Source organism: Amblyomma mixtum, chromosome 6 (assembly GCF_055824585.1).
Source record: "Amblyomma mixtum isolate Tamu chromosome 6, ASM5582458v1, whole genome shotgun sequence".
NCBI lineage: Eukaryota > Metazoa > Arthropoda > Arachnida > Ixodida > Ixodidae > Amblyomma > Amblyomma mixtum.
Window position 1 is genome coordinate 132,775,995 of NC_143017.1, and position 17,196 is coordinate 132,793,190.

A 17,196-nucleotide genomic window follows, 5' to 3' on the forward strand; every position below is an offset into this window, starting at 1 on the left:
GTTCGCATGTGTGCGCCGATTTTATGAGCGCACTGAAGTGTGGCGCCCGCCTTCCTAAGAGGCGTGAACTAATCCGTGTGGCAAGGATTTGTAGCGTTCTCTATGCGCAGCTACAAACTAATGCCACGGGAGTTTAACACGCAGAAACAAAGGCTGCTGGGAATGTTTTTCAGTTCCATTAACTCAGCTCCTGTACTCCGGTAAACGTAACTTCAAGACGGTACACGGTACGCTAAAGGTGTCTGCTATCTGTGCTGCAGTTGAAGCGGTTGCTTTGGCACTGCCATATCTGATATGCATTTGATCAGATAACAAATTTTGCATCCATCAGTTTTTTTTTTTTTTCAGCTGCGACTCTTCCAATAATCCCTTTGACCCTAAATCTCGACTATCATTTTTGTACTTAGAGCACAAATTCTGATTCTTTTTATTTCTGCTCTCACAGAAAATCGTAGCGTTTTTAAAGAGAACTTTCACAAGGCGCTCCCCACGATAGAGACAGTAAAAAAGAGGTTAAGCAAATGACGTTCGGTTGGCTGCCCTGTATTTGAATAAAGATGTACGGCGAGCGTCAAAAAGCTTTCAATAAAAGTGCCACAGTGACACAAGTCTTTCTCCAGTTTTCAGTTCAGCTGCGATACCTCTCAGCCTGTTTTTTTGCTTCTAGAGTGCTGTGGGATCTAAAAAAGTGTTTGTGCGCTCATGGTGCTTTTTGTAATACTCGATATATCTTGCTCCTCCAAGAATAGTTTGCTATGATTTAACTACAGGCAAAAAGATGCATGGAGAGTACCCTGTGTTGCAAGCGATAAAGATTCAGAGCGCACTAATGCAGAGAAGAAAGATAAAATTGTTATTTACCGGCTGGTCTTCCGCACAACCTTTAAGAGCAGCAGATACTGATGCTCATACATGTTTTACCTTTGTTGCTTTTTTCCATATCTCATGGCGCTCAGAGCGCAGAAACGCATGATTTGCTTAGGGCCGGCAGACTATGTTTTTCTCTTTTTCTGCTCTCCGTTATTTGTGGTCTATCATGAATAACAAAAGCCATATTTCTTGTTTTCTCAACGCCTGCAGTCTTTCGCTTTATTGTGAATAATCTCGTAAATCACAGCCCTGTAATGGAAATCTCGACGCCACTTGACGCAGGAACTGGTCAGTTAATTTGCATGAAACTGTACTCCTGCATACATTGTTCTTTTTTCCGCACCGAGAGCACAGAAGTAAAATTACCGTAGAGTTTGTCGCTCGAGTTTTCTCTTTTTTTTTTCACAATAAATCTGGCTTGGCCTGGGGGCGCTAGCTCTTTAGGGCACAGTTTTTTTTTAAATAAGCATTATTTCTTGATACTCGTAATAACCTCAATGAAGGTTCGAAGGGCTCGATATTTACCTGTGAGTTTGTGCAATGTGTGCCTACCACATTATTTTTAATTTTTGTATTATATGTTCTTAATCCCCCTCGTACCTCTATAGTACTTTGATGAAGACGCAGCCGTTGAGAGGTTTTAATGAATGCACACATCCTCTAAATGAAATATGTGGAATATTGCGCTTACTCTGTTTTAATTGCGTACAAACTAAAAAAAAAAACGCGCAAGTAGCCTCTCATAAAGCCCGTTTTTGGTTCCGATTAGCAATTCCCGAATATTATGATTTTCTCATCTCTTTAAATTATTGTAATATTCGAAAAGAAAAGAATACAATCAAGCCTGAACGCTTTCGCTGAGCGCAGTAGGACTCAGCGTCTTTATTTTTTCAGCAGATGATTTTTGCATTCAGCTTAAGCGAGCTCAACTTGATTACAAAATGAGCATTAGCTGCGGCTGTCACCACATAAGGCCGCCAAATGACAGATATGCCTGGCGATTTCACTTTTTATGGAAATTATCTGTCTTCCTGTCTGTCATTATCTGTCTATCTGTCTTCCACCGCGCTGTTGGGAACCATGAAATTATCATTTTGCGATTGAATGCAATTTGAACGTATTTCGCTAAAGAGCGTAGACGACTTCGGAAGAAGAATTATGGGGATTGGCATTGCGTCTGTTAATATGTAAAGATGAACAGTTTTATATTGAGAATCTTTTTTGTGACTTCTAGAATACTGTCACATTTTTATATAAATGATCATGTTAGGAACAAAATTTTCCAATGTTCCTACTGTATTTTCGTTTGTCTTCGGACCTTAGTGTGGCGTATAAATAAAAAAAATCACTTGCTGGGATTAGTTGCACAAATGACTTCTTTACTTCCCCATGTACGAACATTTTGGGCCCTTTAACTATGGAGCTGTGCGTTGCGTGAACTAAATAAAACAGGAAGTTATATTCTCACAAGTACATTAGTATTAACGAGACGCATAAGTAATAAACAAGCTCTTGAATGGTGTTACTTACTGATTGATGTATAAGGCTGTCACTTGCCCAGTTTTTTTCTTGTTGCTAGCAAATGCAAGTCTGAGTCATTTAACTTGTTCTCAGAGCTGCTGTTTATTATTGAAGTCTGTGATGCCATTAAGTGGCAAACCGAATTACATGAGAACGTGGCTGATAATGAAATGGAGGCTGGGCTTTCGCTACGCCCCGCACCACTGCCGGATTCGTCGTCATATCCTGTCGCAATATGATCAATTTACTTCGGGAGCAGAAGTAAGCTTGACAGTGGTAAAAATTGTGTTTCTGATTATGATTATGATAATAACGATGATAAAGAACTGCTGATGACAGGGGCTCAGGCCACCGCTTAGTATGTAGGACGGGAAATGATTGGTCACTCGATACTACTCTCTTAAGGCCTTGGGCTCCTGGGCAGAATACAGTAGAGCAAACAGACTTTATAACTCCCAGCGGAGAGGCCTTGATAAATCAAGATAAAGGTTTTATGGTTACCCGAAGCTACGAAGGGCTTGTACATGGTCATGTCTAAGCTTTTACTGAAGCTGACGCACCACTCATATTATTCAGAAACCCCTAACATGCGTCGCGCATGGCACTTACGCTTATTTTGGTACGAACTTGGTTCATCAAGGTCATCGAATACACCACAGCCAAAGTTGTATGGCGACTGAAGTTAGCCACCACACTCGTCATCGCACCACTGCAGTCATCAATCGCCAAATCTAGACCATTCGAAACAACATAGTCACTGTGAAATGCTGAGGCCTTATTGAAATACTTGCAGGTGGTTGCCAACTACCTGGGTATGCGGCATGAGTTTGTGGACGTCCCTAACCGCACCATACATTGGGCCGGTGGACGCACCAGTCCGCCTCCAGATGTGCCTCGCTGTGGATTCGACGGATCCCAGTGCGCCGATGGTGAGAAAGATTGCGTTCTGTTGTTGGCGTTTATTATCCCATTGTGCTCTCCCAGAAGTAATTTCCTTGCTACATGGACCCGTTAATATGTAAAATGCTAAAGCGGACATCTTGTTTAAACAGAAATGTGTATGCACGCAATTTCTGATTACGGTGTAATTTTTATTTTTTTTAAATGTCAAATAACATTAAAGATGGATTATAGAAGTTTAGAGTTTGTGTATATCCATGAGGTCAAGAGTGAGTGGAAACCACAGCTTAAATGAGGTAGCATTTTTAAAATGGCATAGATGTCCGCTTAGCAACTGTAATATGCCACCTGTAAGAATGATAACGAAAAAAAACTCTCAAAACTATACACCCATTCGCTTCCTGTACGTACCAAGTTCACGATATATTTACTAATGTAATTGATAATCGATACCGAGAAATGTATTAGTTCATTCGACCAAACGAAAACGTTTGTTTTAGGAAAGGTGATGGAAATAAACCACATTCACGCTAGAAATCAGCCTATAGAGAAATGTCAAAAATGTAAAGAACCCCTATGTAGAGACTTTGCTCATCTCGTGAAAAAAGTATTTGATTCAGTGTAAACATCAGCTGCCACGCAAGCACTAAAGCTACTAAGTTCACGGAGGAAGCGTGTGTAAATACGGTAGGAAGTATATTCAGGGGCTGCACAGCGATCACTGTGTGCCAGAACGGCAATGACATACTGACTATCAGAAATGGTGTCTGGCAGGATCAAATAATATGTCCGCTGACTCTTAGAGCAATACTCGTTTTTTTCTAGCGGAAAGGAAGAAAGGGTAACGGGGAGGGGCAGTGTCAGCTAGGAGGCGAGCTTGTTAGAATAGGATCGCCGTGGCTGGCATCGAACACAGCTTATTGGAGACGACATTAGGAGATATACCTTTGTTTCGCGCTAGATGAAACGGGGTCTGATGATTATGGAAGCAAATTTTTCCATCTCCCAGGTCAGGCACTCTAACGCTCTTAGTCTTCTTTCTATCTTGGCTAAGCTGGTCTGACAAAGGGCCGAAGAGGGTCAGTCAGATCACGATTAAAAAAACTTCGTGCCCTCAGTACCATCCAAACACCTCTAACTTAACCGTAGCAAGCGATATCCCATCCCGAAAATCCCAACCTTACCCGTCGCTTCTCTGGGGAGATGAAGACAGCCTTCCCGGGCACGTTTCGCGGGTTCAGGTCGCTACAGTAGCACTTCCCTATTCATTCTATCTCCACCTTCGGGTGCGCAAACTCCGATTGCCAGAACTGGCCGTATAATTACACAACAACTCGGATGGAACAAGGGATACGTCAGTGGCGCGGGAAATGGATTGTTCTTATTCAGTTAAGACGCCTCGAACTGAAATTAGTAATGAGATAATATGGAGTTAAGGCAGCTGTTTGCTTTATCGCATGACGTGTGCGACTAATTCGGAGATGCCTCTTAGCAAGCAATATAGGTTCGTCTATTCTTGACGAAGGACTTGGTTGCTATTCAGTTGTTGCATAGCCCGTAACGTTATATTTCGCATGCAATAAAGCTATGGCTGCCAAGCCGCGCTTCTCGGCAAGACAGAGCTTCAGGGTACTGACTACACAATGAGACGTGTGGAAGGGCTGGAGAGAATAATAGGCACTCTCTGGAACAATCCCGGCACGCTGGATAAAATATTAAGCTAAAAGCTCTTTGTTTACGTAGGCCGCAATACTAAGGCGTTATTAATAGCTGATTTCGTCCTCATACAGCGTGCCTGGAGCAAACATAAACATGGCACTCGTGTGGATCGTCTGGACGACCCTTACTCCAAACAATGGCGCTTGCATGCCTACTAACAAGCCACGTGCCCTTTAGAAAATTGTTTCTTTTCGCCGAGAAAGGCGGAAGGGCCCCAAGGCTATTCCTCTCATCGGCGCTTTTCTTAACGTGAGGCCCGCATGCGACGAAGCCTTAATTGCCCTGCTTGCCCCGGGCTGATCTCGGATTAGGGAAACATTCCGCTGCCTCCATTAGCGGCGCTTCTTTGCTCAAGTCACCGATTGCTTCCACTTAACGATCTGCTCCTAAGAGAGGCAGATTCTCGTGAGCTCTGAAGGCATTGTGTGAGTGATTTTAGCCTTGGCCCATAGTCTACTTTTGAGATCAGAGAGAATAGAGCTCTTATTTCCAAATTGGATGGCAGTTTCCTCTTGCAGCCTTGCAGCGGGGTTGTCCTGTGTGTTAAGCGTGAAATGCTTTTAGCTCCCAGTCTCGGCTTCCATTTCTGTATTGCTCGCGTCAAGACGTTTTAGTAAGGTTGGATGTTATTATAAAAGGTTTTATGATGCACGTTGAAGAAAAAGGCATCTTGAAATGTGCGGACGGCACAGACGCCACAATGACATGCAGGAAATAAACCAAAAGTCGCCGAAGTGTTCAGATTGAGCCATAAACATACCTAATGTCGCTGCACATGCCAGGAGTAGTTGAACATGCGCATCCAGTCGCGAAGACACGCAGGTAACGGAATGTGAACTAGGAGAGCAGTCAAAACGTCACCTACGTTAACATTGTTCGCACCATCATATTTATCACGAAACATGAGCAGTGCTTCCCGACTAAGTTAAGGACTTTCAAATAAAAACAAATAGGTTATTTTGCTTCAGATACCTTCCAACCGGGATAAAGAAAGCTTGTCCTACACAGGCGTCATGCGTGTTTTACGCTTATAAAAGGCCTGATTCCTTCTGTAACGTTTTTATTTACTTTGAGCTCATTCGATTTAATGTAAGTATCCTATTCTGTAGTTTACAAGCTCGAACCCAAATAAAAGGCGTGATGTTAACGCATCCAAAGAGCTGTGACTCTCTTAATATCCTAACTTTAAAAGCGAAGACAATTTTATTTGCACCTTGACGAAAACTGTCTTTTGACGAGTCTTAGAGCCGAATGTTGATTGCAGCAGAAATTCTCGCTCTCGCTCCCGTGTTATCATAAAAGTCGAGGTTTCTGTCTTTGTGGTAAGCTTGTTTTCTTCTCAACGACAAAAGACATTGGTACAGGACATGCCCTGGAGTAGACTATTTGCACAGTCGTAGCTGTAAAAATCTTTCTGTCGCAAAAAGGGGATTTTCATGAGCGTCTGCATAGTAGTGCACTACGTAAAGAAGCATAACCGTTTCCTTTCTGTAAAAAAAAAACGTCTTTGTTGGCTTAAACCATAAGTTCCATACTGACCGGGAACAGCAGTTTCTACAATGTGCCATCTAAGCCTCATGGTGTTTTGGGCGTTGGAGGTGGTTCAGTTAAGAACGGGGCAGATAGAATGCAATGCAGTTATCTTGGGCTCTCTACAATACATAGTCTTCATAAATAATTTGGTACCTCCACGCATTGTCGATACAAATACAAGTGCCCCCCGCCCATGATGTGTCGAGGACGGCTGGGAGCTTTTTCAGGTATTTCAGAAACGAGTGCTTCACGGCATTCCGAATGGCTGCCGTTACCGCGAGAATGTTCTTCGTTGATTCGCTGTTGCTTAGTTTTCGACCAGGAAGAAAAACCTGTTGAAATTTTATCAGGGGCCCAGGGTTCAGCCATTTGCAAACGTGATAATACTTGTGACTCGCGGATACATACAGTGGCGAGACTATCTAGTGTTGACCAGAATTTGCAACAATAAAAGTACATGGGATTTCCTGAAACTCTACAGTTTCTACAATTTATCAGAGGACATCAAATAGGAAACTTTGTTAAACCCAACGCGCTCAAGTCAGTATAGCTAGTGCCGCGGGAAGTAGAACCTCGTCTGCCATTGGTGAGTTGACAGCAGAATGCTGCACTGGGTAGAAAATATGTAAGTTCACGGACGCCACGCGCTACACTACTCTATGTACACGTTACTTTTCTCTTTATCATAAAGGCTTATGTTTGCAACCATAAATGCCGACTCCCTCCGACCTTTCACTTTTGCGTCCACATCGCAGTAACATCATGCTTGTTTCCTGCAAGAGCCACAAGGTTCTTCTGGAAGCAGGTGTCATTTCCTCTTATGTTTTCCTTGACTTGTCTCTAAGCGTGCAGAAGCAGCAAGCATCCAGCAGCTTCCGAGCTCACAAGAATATCACTACAGCAGTTTGTCGTAGCCAGAGGACGTTAATTTCACGCTTCCATTGGCTGACAGCCACTGCTGGGCGGTAAGCACCGCTCCGGAGAGCGTCTGATGGCCTGATAAGACAGGAAGAAAAGCACGAGCCAGACTGGTTGGCAGATAGCGACATGTTCCAGCACAAACGGGGGGACGCGCCAAAAGAAATTTCCCGAGGGAGGGATCCCGCTACCAGCTGTGATTATCTGCCAGCTCTTTCAATAACGGGCCCGGAGGCCCAAAAAACGGGAAAGTTTTGCTACGACTGTCGTGCTGGCTGAATTCTGTCACGCAGTCCTGTATAGATCTTGTCGTGGGAACGTGGCGGCAGAGCGAAACACGTTCTCAGCCCAATCTTCCTTTCTCCGTCCCTGATTTCACGCTGCACCACATTTTCTTTTCGTTTCGCTCGTCGAGTGCGCACTGGCTTTTTGAAGATGGGTTAGCGTAGCTAAAAGGAAGTATTGCTTGCGATCTATCGTTACAAAAGCAATTGCAGACAGCATGCGGCATGCCGCGCGTGTGCATTCTTTGTTTCAGAAGAAGCTCATGGTAAATCTAAAGGCGCAAATTAAGTAGCAGTAGCAATAAGTACTTCAGCTCATCTATTGTGGTATCACCCGCCGCATGACACAAACAGGACACAAATGAAGAGGCACCTGAACGTTCTTAAGAAAAGACTGATGATTCTTGAAAAGCTATTTGGCCCTTGGCCGACATGTGCGCTGTAAACGACCAGTCATGGCACTTCAATTATTCCTTGGGGAAAGCGGCAGTCTTAGGAATAACTAGGGAATACTTGAATTGATTTAATAGGTGTTAGCATTGCTGCCTCTCTTCTTTAATGATCCGCGAGTGTACACAATACCTGTAGTGTTCCCTTTCCTGTGGTGTCATTATTATTTTATCATTGCGAGTAGCCGGATAACCATTGTGGACGTTCACATTAATGTGTATGAGAATAAGTAATTCTTACATCCGTATGTCCTTGCTTATTTTTATATTCCTCTGCTCTTGCTTATTGCAACGCTCTTATGTGCTTACTTGTTAGTGCGTCCTTATCTTCCCCTATTGTGGACTGTTCATTACTTTGTTTACGAATTAGTTTGCATTTACAGTTACTATATGTGCTCTGTATTTCGCCTCGTTCACGAGAAAGCAGGCATTCGTCCGTGTAACGAAAGAACAGGTGGCCCACCTGCCACTGTGGGCAACCTGCCCACCATGACAGGTGGCAATGGCATTAATTTTAATTATTAATTTTAAAGAATTGCCCCATCGTACAGCAGATGAGCTGATTGGTCGAGAGATAGACCACCTTGCGGGGGATCCGGAAGAGCAAGCTGGGTCTCACAAGCCTCACCGGTGCTTGTGACAGCCCATACTGGCATGAGGACTCTCCACGATCTATGAATCCATGAAAGAAAAGTAGTAGTTGCGCGGGAGGGATCTCTAATCATATAGCATTGTACTCGTAGGGGCAGGTTCACCGTCGTCCGAGCTTATAGTTTTTGTTATTTCTTCCAATGTGTACGTTGTGTTCTCTATATTGAGTATTTTGTTCGTTGTAGCTGTTTGTGCTTTGTTGAGCATTATATGGTAAGTATAGGCGTTTTCTTTCCATAAGAGTAAAGGTAAGGACGATGGGGGTCTACATTTTATTCAAGAAAGAGCTTTGGGCCCCCTGTACTCGAAGGAGCCCTTAGTACAGGGCTTCTATGGCCTTAGCAGTTTGGTGCGCCCGCTGAACAAGCTGTGACGGCTCCCCATTGCTCATGTCGTGGGTATGGGACTTTCGGGATGGCCTGCATGCTTTAGAAAGGCCAAGTAGTGTATCGGTAACGAAGTAGCCCGTGCCGCGAATAGGCACGAACCTATACTTTAATATCTATGTAAATAAAAAATATGCTGGGCTTGGCAGCAAAATGCTGCCAGCGAACTGCGCGAAATGCAAGGCTTGGCAGTTTCTTTTGGGACATGATCCTGATCCATATGATCTGATGCGCTTTTGGGAACGAGACGGCTCTTCGTATTTCGTTTCGCGGCAAGCGCCGAACTGTCGTCGCCGCTCGCCGAGATTGCAGCGAGGGTTAGAAGCCGCCCTGTTAACGAGGAACGCTTCCTTCTTCCGAGCTCGTGCAAAGATGCTCTCTTCGGGCTGCGCTGCTGGCGCAAGCAGAACGAGGTGCAAGCGCCGTTGCACGTTCATTAGTGGACTCGTCCTCGCTGAGGCGAATAGAGAATGTATAGGAGGGAGGAAGGGAGGGAAAGGGGAGGACATGTGAGAAGGGTGAGCAGGAGCAGGATGCCTTCAATTGCTTGCTTCCCCCTATGTGAGAAAGGAAAGGGAAAAGCCGGCAAGGTGCAAGTGCCGCTTAAGAAACCCGAGCAACGGATGTCTTCCCTCGCACCGCCAGCCGTCCTGTCCGGGTTAATCTCGTTACGGGCATCCCTGCCCCCGCGGGCGGCCGCTTGGTGCTCCCAACCTTGGATGCTGAACCCAGGACCCATATATCACGGAGCCTTTCACCAAGCGCGTGCGCGAAGCACGGACCGCCAAGGAGGCGCGGCCAACCACGACCCTACTCTCGGGAGTGCCTTAGCGTCGGAAATGAGGAGAGAAAAAAGGGAGGCTGAAATGGAGCCGTGTCGTAATGCAGGTTTGCCGCACGAGAACACTTGTTGAGCCTCCGTCACCTCGTTTATTGGAATTCATGGGAAGGTGGGCCGAACGTAAAGAAGACGTGGCGTGAAACTTTTTTTTTCTTTCTTGCTATCGGGGGCAATGCTTTGTACTAAAACTGTGCTGGGGCATCTGCAATGTCGTGGGGCGATTCAGGGTGTGTAGCAGCGAAGACCTCTTTACATATTCTTGCTGCGTGCTTTAGCACATTGCACAAGGTAAACCGACGTCGCTGGTACACCGAGAAAACCAAACAGCTGTAATAATTTTTTCTTGTTTTTATTCGGCCGGCAGATATGGGAGACTTCTTCACTACTGGCAGAACCCTGCAATTAGCGTTTACTTAGGAGCATGCTATTAAAAACAAACATTTCTCATTTTAATGCTTCATCGATACTTTGTTATTCGACAGGGCAACGTGGGGGCATAGTGACGCCCGTCTCACTTGAAGGTTTGAGATTAATTATCACCACGCCCTGTTCACTGACATGCACTGTCTCCTTACACGGTTGTTTTTGCATCTTAACTCTGTTCATTTAAAATACGTGCTATTAGCTGTTCTCTGGATTTATTTATTAAGATTTTAGTTAATAAAGTATTCTTACATAAAAGAACTGACACTTAAAGTTTTCCCTTGTAATCTTAATCAATTTGAATACAATCCCACACTCTGTAATACGACGATAGTAATGAGACGAAAAATACATGTGCCCATTGGCACATTCAACAGTCACAACCCCATACTTTTGCTTGTCTCCAATTTTCGAACTACCAAGTAATAATTGATGGTGTATCTCTTGTTTTCAGAAACCCAAGGGAAATATATGATCATAACTTCCGTTTTAGGAACTCTTATGATCATAGTTTGCCTCGCTTCGTTCTTCGTGTACAGGTAAGGTTTATACATTATGCTGGTTAATTAACCGTTAAAAAAAATTGATGGCCCTAGGAGTCAACTCGCTCACTTCATTTTAATAGCAACCAGAGCATAAAAATCTTATTCTGGAGTAAGTTACCATTTCTAATTTTTATACCAAAGAAACAGTCTTTTATTTTCTGCAACTACTTGCTCAATATTTGTTACCGCAAAAGGGGTTCTGTTGAAATCAAAGTCACAACTATATGCAGTATGCTAGCCGAAGTGGTAATTTGGTCTGCTGAACTGCTTTTGTTGATCACTAAAACAAATGAAGCTTGGGCACTGTGTTACGTTCTTGAAGTTTGCCAATTGAAGCAGCTCTAAGTAATATCGTACTGCGTGCTTTAGACAATGCCAATGCTGAAATCTATTGCAGAATTTTATGTGGCGGCGCTACGGGACGACACAGAGATAAGAGAAGATATATCGCTGTCTTATGTGTTATCTCTCTCTGTTGTCCCGTTGCGCTGCAAAAGATCCCGTGATAGTCACTGTGGCCCAACAAGCCCTTCTTGAATTTTTTCTCAAAACTCGGGACCTACTACTAGGCCTCTCTGTCTTTTAATTAAAACCTCTCGGAATGTTTGTCCGCAATGACGCCCATTCAGTACTCAATGCTGTTCTTTTTCAACAAACATGTATTTCCCGTCAGGACTCTCGACTACTACAAAGGACCAGGTGGTTATGTTCATGGTAGCCGTTTTTTTTTAGCCTGATTATTTCATGCGCATTTATTTCCGGTCAACAATCTGTTTCGTCTTCGCTGCAATGCAGGCACTTCAAGTTGGAAGCTGAGCTGGCGTCCATGACTTGGAAGATTCGATGGGAAGATATCAATCAAACCCTTTCAAACAAGCAAGGTGCCTTCGGGTCTAGACTGAGCCTCGCAAAAGGGGGTGTAAGCGCTCATTTTTTAAGATGAATGATATAGAATAGAGGTACAGTCAACGTTTAGCGGTGGACATGCGCATCTACTGCCCTATGCCAAAAATAGCTTTAAAAGATGTATTGAGCTTAACAGTCTGAACGGAAAGCATATTTGTAGTCTTTTACCTGCAATAGGTCGCAATTGCTAGTGTACCGCCATAAACATGCAGTTTGTGGGACAATCTTATCATCGTTTTCTGAATCAAAAACAGGGCTGTTTAAACCTGTGAAAATGCTCTCAACTGAACTTTCTTTTTGAGAAACAGTTCCAGCAAGTTGTAGAATTGTGAGTAAAAAACGTGTCCTCGGCTGATATTGTACTCGTGCCTAAACGCGCACGTAACATTCGTTAGAAAGAAATTCTTACAAAATTCTCAGTGTTAAACGATTTTGAATTTATTATTTCATTACAAAAACATCCGTGTTTATGCTGCGCAGAGTAGCACGTCATCAGAAACGCTGGCACTCCGGAACGAGCGACAGATGTTCATCAGAACCGCCTACTACAAAGTGAGTATGACACTTTCCAGCTACCCTTTCTCTCTCTTCAGAAAACAACGCTCGGAGTTCAGCTCTGTCAACATATCAAAATAATCTGATTAAATATTGCTGCGCTGGCGACGTATATTTTAGTGGCTGCACTGTAATTTCAGATGTAATATTTAAGCGGTATTTTGTTGCTCTTCAATCAGGGGTTGCATGAATAGGGCTATGACCACTGCGCGAGTGCACGAAAACCATTTTAATTTTTAAGACAGTATTCTCAGTTTTGCTGTTTGCTCAAAAGATGACAGAATTTTCTGTGCTTAAATTCTTCGAGCAAAGAAGATTTGCGAAAGTTACTTGCAGTAGTGCTAAAACGCAAGGCATTCTAGTGAGCGAACTATATAATTCAAGACTAACTGAAGTTCAAATGCTTTCGCAGGACACCATAGTGGCGATTAAGCCTTTAAATAAGGCCCGGATAGACATCACAAGATCCCTACTTCTGGAGCTGAAATACGTAAGTACCGAAAGACGCGCCAACTTTTCCTGAGGCATAAATGTCAGTCATATTTCATTTTCGCAGACTGACCTTTATGTGCTAGCATTCAAACGGCTGTTTTCGAGCTTCCAAATTTCCACCATGGCTCAACGAGCTAGCTGTCTCGCAGAAAAGCGCGTCGCTGGAGTCTGCTGATTTGTTGCCCTCTCACTTTACGAGAAAATGAAAGCGAACTGAGCGCCCTCCGACAGGGGGAAAAAAGGATGGGGTTCTTTCCAGCAATAAGCTCTATTTGCTTAAACTTCCACTTTTGACACTGCTTAAAGAGAAGCAAAAGATTCGCAATAAGCCTGGCTCCGAACTTCAGCGCCTTTCCTGCATCAAGCTCATGCGCGGGTTAAAATTGATAAGCCTGTTTTCTGGGATGAAAAACGCGGTCTCGGAGGCGACGTTTTATTTTTGCTAAGTGTTGTATTACTAGCGAAATAGCTGAACTAGACTTTCTGCCTTGATTCAATTTAGGCCTTCAGTGAATGGATATTTCATAAGTACAGCTGGGTCTTATGTGGAGGTTCCTGATTTTTTGTCTTTACATATAGCAAAGCACGTGACATTCAGCCTTTTATTTCGAAGCATTTGCAGTTCCTTTCCAAGAGAGCTTAAAGAAAGGATGAAACTGAGATGCTCATGTAAAATTAAAGGGTTAAACGAGCAGTTATTATTCTGATATTGTCATGGACTGCCCAGTCCGACAAGGGACTGCTTAGGTTTCCAGAATTTACCACTTCGAGTGAATTGTGAGTATCGAAAGCAAAAAAAAAAAATCAGGCTGGAACACTGGTCTAGGAAGCCAGTTTATCAAGCCTACTACTTACCTCACAAAGACGGCGCCATAAAAGTGGGCGCTAATTCACAGTTCTTTGTTGTTGCTATGCTGTGCTACATCATTAAAATTTGGTCGGTGGTACCACACCTTGAGCAGCTTCCTAAACGCATAGTTCTGTACTAATCAGGCGCGCACCCAAGCATGAAGCATAAGCTACCACCCCGTCATGCTCATAGCAAACTTTACGGTCTCGTTTTTTCATTTGATATCTGGGCTGCTTCACTCGTTCTGGCTGTCCATATTATAGGTGTGTGCGCTTTTGTGGGTGTGTGCCATCGCGATATGATCTCGGTGGAAGCAGCAAAAGCTCTAGTCTCTCGCTTTATTCAAGTGAGTAAAAGCGCTGCGCCCGTTGTCAGCTTAATTCATGGAAAAAAAAGAGAACAAAACATGTTTCGCTGGCACAGTTGCATGTTCTCTAACGCTGTATTTATGAGTGCAGCATTCCGTTGAATAGGAGAACGCTGTTTCGCGTCAGAAGAATTCTAGGTGCAATGCCAGGGCCGACTAACCTTTGAATCTATTTCGCCTTGAAACAAATTAACTGTAAGCGCTTTTTATCCGCATTCCGGCACTTCAAATGTTATTGAATTTGTGCGCAATCGTTTCCTTTATTTTTACTAGCGAACTTGTATTTATATTTGAAATTTAATCGCCTGACACCCAGAAAAAAAATTACGCCAATATAGCCCAAATGCAAACGTCAGTACCATAAATTTCCAGACGGGTGGTATTGTCAGAAACGATCACTACTCCGCCGCTTCTACTGAGGTGAAATCAGGACTACGTCGTAGGTATTATCAGAGGCTTTTCAGTGAACTGATGCAAGTCCCTTGAAACGACTTCGTCAAGTAGTCGTGATGCTGCTCTCTACTGCTCGCGCTTTCCGTGATTCCGTCGCTGGCGGACGTCTTCTATTCCCTGGTGCATCGGAAGCCTTCCCTCGAGAGCAAATCGTCGGGTGCCTCGCAGGACGACACCCCGGGGTCTTCTCGGCTGTAGCTCCCTGCTTTCAATCACTCGAAAGCAGCGCACTTGTTAGTGAGAGGCCTAGCTTTGAAGCCGTCTATAGGCATCTGAAATGGGTACAGTAAGATGTTGACTCGCACAATGAAAAGAGGCAGACTTCACTCGGGCCACGAGTGAAGGGGAAGACGAAGCAGCGGGCCCGAGATTGAGGCGACGCGCACCACGCAAGCTTCGACGCACGATCGATGCCAAAACCACGCGGATCTCAATCTTTGTGCGCCGAGGCGGGTTGGGCGCTTCTTCAGATTGAGTCCGGCATCTTGCGCGCTCCACTTTGTATGGAGATGGCGTGGCTTCCCCGGAGGGAAAGTGGTGCGGGGGAGGGTAAAGGGGTGTTTCTATGTGCGCGAAGGAGCGCGCAGCGTCAAAGGACGAGAACTAAACGACGAAGAAGCTGGCGCTTTCGAAGAAAGAGGTATGCCGTCAGAAAAGCAAGAAAACGAAAACAAAAACGCAGCCACAGGCTTCTGTATGAGAAAGCCATAAATGGAAATTACTCGCCTCCCTGTTCGGGAGGGAGGTGGGTGGCTGCGGTGGAAGATGCGGGCCCCAGAGGGCAGTGATTGCACCGCTTCGCTCGGGTGAACCCGTGTCGTTTTGTCTTCGTCGCTAGGATCACCGTCGATTTACAGGAGCTCCTGCTCCGTTTTTTTTTTTTTCATTTTCACGCTTGACTTTTTTTTCTCCTCTCGAGATCACGGTCACGGGCTTCGAAGCCGGGCCGAAATTGGACATGGCGGCTGACCAACGCCGCCACCAACGCCCTGCTTTGCTGACCTCGTCCTTTGTGATGTTCGTTGATGTTCAGGCTCCTTCTGCGAGACGGACATAAGTTTTCATTCGAAAGCGTGGCTAGGTTGCTGATGACAGCCAAGTTTGCTTGCTTCATTTGGGCCATAAGGAGGAAGCTTTGTCCTCTGAAAAGGGAAAAAAAAAGTTCTTGAGCGCGACAAAATGTGCACGATAAGGTACTGTACTCTAGTGAGCGGTTTATATAGTTAACCAAGTGCACTTCGCTTATTTCCGTTCAGATTTTAAGTTCTACGCTTGAGCTCCGTACTAGTCTGTGCCACCCTCAAAAGAAAGGACTAAGCCTGTACGGACTGCTATTTGTGCGTGTTCAGCACGCAATTTTTGATTCTGCCTTTTATTTCTATGTTCGTGCGTCCAGATGCCTGCGTAGCTAATTTCAAAGCTTATGAAGTTCACTTACGAAATGATGAAAGTTAAAGAAGCTGGTGACTGCTGTGAATATTGTGATATATGCAATGTATGTTATGACTCGAGAAATGCTCGTTCACCGCGTCAATGTAACTGGCGTCCATCAAAAACCACCACTAAACGTATACATATTGGCCCGTCGCACCCTTCGTATAACACAGGTTTTTTTTTTTTTAACCCTTGTTTTGCACAACATTTATTTACGTTTTTTGGGAGGCGTCTTAAGTACAAATAAAGAAAATAGAAAATTGGGTGAAGCGTGACTTTTCAGCTGCAATGATATCTAGCGCTGATGCCGCTTACTTTGTTTCTCGTGCTGCCTTTTAGCTCTCATTGAGCCCCGTAGCGAGCTGCAGTCTGAGCTATCGCTAGTTTTCACTCCAAGAATGCAAACAGCATGTTACGCATAATACCACCCTCGAGTTCAATACTCAACTTTTTTTGCTCATCGTAGCGGAAACACACAACGTTGTCCTTAATGCTTTAATTCAATGAAGGTGCTTAGGAACTTAAACATTTAACGTGTTGACAAAGACACAACGAAAAGTGCCTGGAATGAGCAATTATTTTGCGTCTTCTCTTTCGCTTTTTCTTCAACGTAAAAATTATTTCGTGCTACCAATGCAAAACTCTATTTGCAGTTTTACGCTCGCCGCTCCATTTTTTTAGCAATTGAATATAGGCGATCTTATTGTGCTTAAGGAATTAATGATAATGAATGAAAAGTGCTTATGGCTTCTGTAGACAAAACATTTTTTCCGTTTTACTTCATGTGCTTGCTTCAGTTTGGATTCATCGTCTCCCTTGACGCCAGGCACTTTCTACTCAAGCATTTCATTTCTTTCGAATGAATACGTACAAAGCACTAGTTCTTTATTTCTTAGCACTACTGCCAGAAGGAGCGAAAAAATAACGCATTGCCACACAAAATCTCATCCTAACTCAGCGCAATTGAATGCAGCAGGAATTACACCATGGATACGCATCTATAGCAAGCTGATGCCCTCTGCTGGGCTTCCGCCCAGTAGAGCGCTATTCAGAGCGTATGGGCGTTTCTGATTGGGCACGAGGGGCAAAAGTGTGAGCT

At 44.2% G+C, this 17,196-nt stretch overlaps 1 protein-coding gene across 1 annotated transcript in view; it reads left to right on the top strand.

The window, feature by feature from the left end:
- The window catches only part of LOC149340431 (atrial natriuretic peptide receptor 1-like), a 238,511-nt gene that overhangs the window by 159,905 nt on the left and 61,410 nt on the right, over positions 1-17,196 (top strand). The window contains exons 6-10 of the mRNA XM_089549200.1: positions 3,185-3,320; positions 10,950-11,034; positions 11,836-11,959; positions 12,427-12,498; positions 12,914-12,991. Of these exons, the coding sequence (XP_089405326.1) occupies positions 3,185-3,320; positions 10,950-11,034; positions 11,836-11,959; positions 12,427-12,498; positions 12,914-12,991 (495 nt within the window). The remainder of the gene's footprint in view (positions 1-3,184; positions 3,321-10,949; positions 11,035-11,835; positions 11,960-12,426; positions 12,499-12,913; positions 12,992-17,196) is intronic.